At 53.7% G+C, this 5414-nt stretch overlaps 1 protein-coding gene across 5 annotated transcripts in view; it reads left to right on the plus strand.

Annotated features, from left to right (window-relative positions):
* cdc42bpb (CDC42 binding protein kinase beta (DMPK-like)) overlaps positions 1 to 5414 on the plus strand; it is a 26573-nt gene that overhangs the window by 16283 nt on the left and 4876 nt on the right. For 4 of the 5 annotated variants that reach the window (XM_017302270.1, XM_017302273.1, XM_017302272.1 and 1 more), the window contains 15 exons: positions 484 to 632; positions 716 to 813; positions 880 to 959; positions 1050 to 1094; positions 1414 to 1488; positions 1566 to 1637; positions 2066 to 2171; positions 2259 to 2395; positions 2483 to 2622; positions 2698 to 2779; positions 2851 to 3067; positions 3420 to 3482; positions 3978 to 4219; positions 4292 to 4646; positions 5211 to 5308. In XM_017302270.1, coding sequence (XP_017157759.1) covers positions 484 to 632; positions 716 to 813; positions 880 to 959; positions 1050 to 1094; positions 1414 to 1488; positions 1566 to 1637; positions 2066 to 2171; positions 2259 to 2395; positions 2483 to 2622; positions 2698 to 2779; positions 2851 to 3067; positions 3420 to 3482; positions 3978 to 4219; positions 4292 to 4646; positions 5211 to 5308 — 1959 coding nt within the window. The remainder of the gene's footprint in view (positions 1 to 483; positions 633 to 715; positions 814 to 879; positions 960 to 1049; positions 1095 to 1413; positions 1489 to 1565; positions 1638 to 2065; positions 2172 to 2258; positions 2396 to 2482; positions 2623 to 2697; positions 2780 to 2850; positions 3068 to 3419; positions 3483 to 3977; positions 4220 to 4291; positions 4647 to 5210; positions 5309 to 5414) is intronic. The other variant, XM_017302271.1, reaches the window with a different exon arrangement.

Below are 5414 nucleotides of genomic sequence, written 5' to 3' on the forward strand. Positions count from 1 at the left end.
GCCAATGTAGTATTTAGCTGAAGCTAATGCTAAAGCTACATCACCATGGTTTCTAGCCAAGGTTAAAGCTAACATGCTAAGCCAATGTAGCATTTAGCTGAAGCTAATGCTCAACATGAATATAAACAACTTAACTACCTCAAAGCTTCAAGACGGATGTCAAACTTTATTCACCTGAAACTTTACAACACATGGAAGTAAATGAGTAAATTAGCTCTTTAGCTTGAATGTAGCAGAAGCTAAGCTAAGCGCGCTGGGCGTCTGAAGGTTGCTGGTTTGAAGACGCTCCTGCTGTTTGGTTTTAAAGTTTCTGGTTGTTTGGAGTCAGAGTGAAATCAGGGATTTCTCTGTAGCGTTCCGGTTCCATCCCATGCTTCCTCACTGTGTGCTTCCTGGGCTGCTCTTCCTGGCTGTTGCTCTGTGTTCGTGATGCAGCCGCTGCAGTTTCATCCTGCTGTGTTCGGTTCCTCCGTCCCGCTGCAGGACCCGCTGTGGAAGGTCCGCCGCAGCCAGAAGCTGGACATGTCGGCCCGCCTGGAGCTGCAGTCGGCTCTGGACGCCGAGCTGAAGGCCAAGCAGATGGTCCAGGAGGAGCTGCGCAAAGTCAAGGCTGCCAACATCAACCTGGAGAGGTCAGGGGTCACTTCAGCTCGGGCTTAGACGGGAATGTTGTGTTGCTCGGCGCCTCATACGCCTCTTGTCTGTCCGCCCGCAGCAAGCTGAAGGAGTCCGAGGAGAAGAGGCGGGAGGTGGTGGAGCAGGTGGAGGGTCTGAAGAAGGAGGTGGAGGAGAGCCGCTCCCGCTCCGACAAAGGTCAGGAGTCCGTCCTGGACGCCGACCCGGACCCGGCTCTGTGCTCAACTGGTTGTGTCTCTGCAGGCCTGAAGCTCCCAGACTTCCAGGACTCCATGTTCGATTACTTCAACACGTCTCCTCTGGTTCCGGACCTCACCTTCAGGGTGAGTCTGCTCGCCACGCTCTGACCAATCACAGCGGCCGCAGGTGTGATGACTAAATGACTGTTGCTTGTGTCTCTCTGTGACCTGGAGGCGTCACTTTGCTCCGCCTCCTCACTGCTCGCCCTGTGGGAAGAAGTAAGTTTCCCTGGCAGGTCCCTCAACGTTCCTCCACCCATCCCAACGGTCCTCCGTCTGCCCCCTAGTGGTCACATCTAACCTCAGTCATAGCTGCTCACTAATGACATGGAGACCTCTGAGTGGCCACGCCCCTTCACGTAGCCCCTCCCACTGATTAAGCCCCTCCCACACACGCAGGTCCTCATAGCTGTGTCCTCGTCTTCGTCTCTGTGGATTCGTCTCCATCAGCCTGTAGTCGGAGCAGAACGATCAGAACCAAAGTCCTGATCAACCAGAACCGCTCTCACGACTAAAACTCATCTTCTGTCGTTTTCAGACGGGAGATTTGGACCCCGCCCCCGAGAAGGCGCTCACCACGCCGCCTTCCCGATCCTCCGCCTCTGAGACTGAGGTCATCCACCCACAGCTTCAGTGTCTGCAGGTTTGTGGTTGCAGGAGTTTGTTCACCGACTCAGTTTGTGTCAACAGGACGGAAAAACGCCGTTGGTTCCCGACAGCCTCTCCCCAACCCTACAGAGCTCAGCGCTGGCTATGCCCAAGGTACGCCGCCGCCTCTGATTGGTTCTGACGACTCAAACTCATTTCTGCAGATATCCTCCAGTCAGTCGGCCTGTTTGTAATTTAAGCCTTGATCAGGTTTTGATGGATAAAAGATGGACCAGTTTGACCGTCTGGGTGATTTTCAGGAAACTCATCTCTCCTTCCAGCAGGCGTTCCTCAGGGCTCCGCGCTCGGGAATCTCATCTTTTGCAGAAGAATCACATTTCACTCTTTGCTGATGATATTTAGATTTATTTTCAGGAACCCGAGTCTTCCTGAAACATTTATTGATTAGTCTAAATGAGGCGAACCAATGAATGTTTATCGATTAGTCATTTAGAGCGGATTGTTTGAACCGCTCTAAATGACTGCAGTAAAATCAGGATCAGGTTTTCCGGTTTTGAACCCGCGTGTCTCGTTGTTTCCAGCCCAAAGCTCACCAGCTGAGCATCAAGACGTTCTGCAGCCCCACGCTCTGCTCCCACTGCACCTCCCTGATGGTGGGCCTCAGTCGCCAGGGATACGCCTGCGAAGGTAAACCTTTCTGCATCGGCTTCCTCCGATGCAGGTTCTGCTCGGTGTAGCTCGCCTCGGTATTGATGCGTCTCCATGCGCCCCCAGTCTGCTCCTTCATCTGCCATGTGGCCTGTAAGGACCACGCCCCCCTGCTGTGCCCCATCCCAGCGGATCAGGCCAAGAGGCCGCAGGGCATCGACGTCCAGAGGGGCATCGGCACCGCCTACAAGGGCTACGTCCGGGTAAGGCTGCCGGCCTCCAGCAGAGCGGCTCTTCGCTTCCTGAGCTTCCGCAGCCTCAGAGTCTCTTGCTCGGTTTTGTCGCTGCAGATCCCGAAGCCCAGCGGCGTGAAGAAGGGCTGGCAGCGAGCGTTCGCCGTGGTGTCGGACTGCAAACTGTTTCTGTACGACATTCCAGAGGGGAAGTCCACCCAGCCGGGCGTGGTGGCCGGTCTGGTCCTGGACCTCAGGTGAACGCAGCATCAGGAGGTTCATCACTGGAACACGGATGTCTGTGGTTGTATTTAACGTTGGGTTGGTTTCAGAGATGAAGATCTGTCCGTCAGCTCGGTGTTGGCGTCGGACGTGATCCACGCTACCAGGAAGGACGTCCCCTGCATCTTCAGGGTAGGAAACCCCGCCTCCTTCGGCCGGCGGCGCCGCCTACCGACCGCCGCGTCTAACTGTCGCTGATGCAGGTGACGTCGTCGCAGCTGAGCTCGCAGTTCTCCTCGGTGTCGCTGCTGGTGCTGGCGGAGAGCGAGGAGGAGAAGAAGAAGTGGGTCCGGGTTCTGGAGAGCCTGCAGAACATCCTGACCAAGAACCAGCTGAAGAGCCAGCAGGTCCACATCCTGCAGGAGGCGTACGACGCCTCGCTGCCCCTCATCAAGACGGCCCTGTGCGCCGCCGTCCTGGGTCAGTACCGCCGCTGTCAGAACCGCAGACCCACTCTGTGGTTCTGTTCTGGTCAGAGCTGACGTCACTTCGTTTCCAGTCGGGTTTGGACTTTTACACCTTTTAAAAACCATAAATGTTGTTTTCTTGGTGTCTTGAGTTTAGAAATACAAAATATTCAAATTATTGCAGAAAACACATTTATAAAAAAACATTTTTTTACAACTGAAAATCTGAAAAATAGTTTTTAATTGTTAGTTTTAATTATTTAAACTTTAGCACCTGCAGCAGTTTGAATATAAAGCTTCTCTCTATGCTGATGACGTGATCTGGAAACGTTTTTCTGCTGAACGTGCTTATTTCCTCTGAGCAGATCGGGAGAGGATCGCCCTGGGAACCGAAGACGGGCTGTTCATCGTCGAGGTCACCAGAGACGGTGGGTCAGAGACTTTACCAGAACATGAAGACCTTTAAGAAACGTTTTCCGGTTTTACCGCCTCCCGTGGTTTAGAACAACAATCCTCCAGGATGGCTCACCGTCCGTCTCAGAAACGTCTCGGTGCAGAAGAAATCATTTCTAATCTTAATTCCAGCTTTAAATTCATCCTGGAAGCAAATCTGTTGGCTGGTTGGACCTGAAACATGCAGAGCGAAGCTCACAGACTGGGAAGCACGGTGGAGGCTGCATCATGCTGGGGGTTTGTTTCTACACCTCAAACTGGTTCCATTCCAGCAACTTCAGAAAAAACCTGAAGTTTCTCTAACCGGGTCGGACTTCCAGAGTCTAGACAGAACCCAGCAGAACCTGAGGGTCTCCAGGTGGCGGGTTCTGATGGTTCTGTGTTGCAGTCGGGTCGGGTTCTGACGGCTCTGATGGTTCTGTGTTGCAGTCGGGTCGGGTTCTGACGGYTCTGATGGTTCTGTGTTGCAGTCATCGTTCGGGCCGCTGACAGTAAGAAGGTTTACCAGATCGAACTGATTCCCAAGGAGAAGATGGTGGCTCTGCTGTGCGGCCGGAACCGGCAGGTCCACTTGTACCCGTCGGGGGTTCTGGACGGGGCGGAGTCGTCCTTCGACACCAAGCTGGCAGAGACCAAGAACTGCCAGGTTCTGACCACCGGGCTGCTGCGACCCGGAGGCCCGGCCTGCCTGCTGGCCGCCGCCAAGCGCCAGGTCAGAGCCGTCGCCGGAGCGGCCCGACCCGACCCGACCCGGCCCGTTCTAAACCCCGGTTCCGCCCCGCAGGTCCAGTGCTACGAGATCAGCCGGGCGAAGCCGTACCACAAGAAGCTGTGGGAGGTGCAGGCGCCGGGGACGGTGCAGTGGCTGGGCATGCTGCGGGACCGGCTGTGCGTCGGATACTCGTCCGGCTTCGCGCTGCTGGCGCTGCAGGGCGAGTCGTCGCCCATCAGCCTGGTGAACCCGGCCGACCCGTCCCTGGCCTTCCTGGCCCAGCAGCCCATGGACGCGCTGCACGCCCTGGAGGTCGGCGCCGGAGAGGTTCTGCTCTGCTTCAGCCAGCTGGGCGTCTACGTGGACGGGCAGGGCCGGCGCTCCCGGACCCAGGAGCTGATGTGGCCGGCGGCGCCGCTGGCCTGCTGTAGGTCCACCTGATGATGATGATGATGATGATGATGATGTTGCCGTTTCACATCATTCCAGTAACATAACAATAACGTATAATCAACGATCAATAAACTATATTATGATGAATATTTAACACTTTAAAGATTTGTCATCCAGTTTTTGGTAGAAATGATAAATTAATCAAATGGAAATTATTGATCTGGTTGTAATTGATTTATTGCGTATTGGAACAGGCCTGTTGCTGCTCTTAAAGGGCCGGAACACACTGATAAAACCATTCAAATATAAGTAAAATGAAATATTAATGAACATCTCTTCACATCCATCCATCTGAATAGTTTTTCTCATGATGATTTAGAAATATTGGCAAATCATTTTGCAGCTTATTGATTGTAAATATGCAGCTTCACACGTAAAATGATTAAAAATGACAAAATAACCGTCATGATATACGGTGTAAGACTCACAGGAAGTTCTTTGAGGTCATTAGAATCTGAGGTTTGTTTAGCACAGTGAGAGTCATGGTGGTGGCAGTATCATGCTGTGGGATCGTTTCATTCCTGTCTTTGGTTTTCAGGTTCGAACTCGTCCCACCTGACGGTTTACAGCGAGTACGGAGTGGACGTGTTCGACATCCACACCACCGAATGGGTCCAGACCATCTCCCTGCGCAAGGTAACCAATCAGAGCTCGGCTTGGCTCAGCCAGTCAGAGCTCAGCCAATCAGGCCTCAGCCAGTCAGGGCTCAGCCAATCAGCGCTTACCGCGGCTCAGCCAGTCG

Source organism: Poecilia reticulata, linkage group LG21, assembly GCF_000633615.1.
Source record: "Poecilia reticulata strain Guanapo linkage group LG21, Guppy_female_1.0+MT, whole genome shotgun sequence".
NCBI lineage: Eukaryota > Metazoa > Chordata > Actinopteri > Cyprinodontiformes > Poeciliidae > Poecilia > Poecilia reticulata.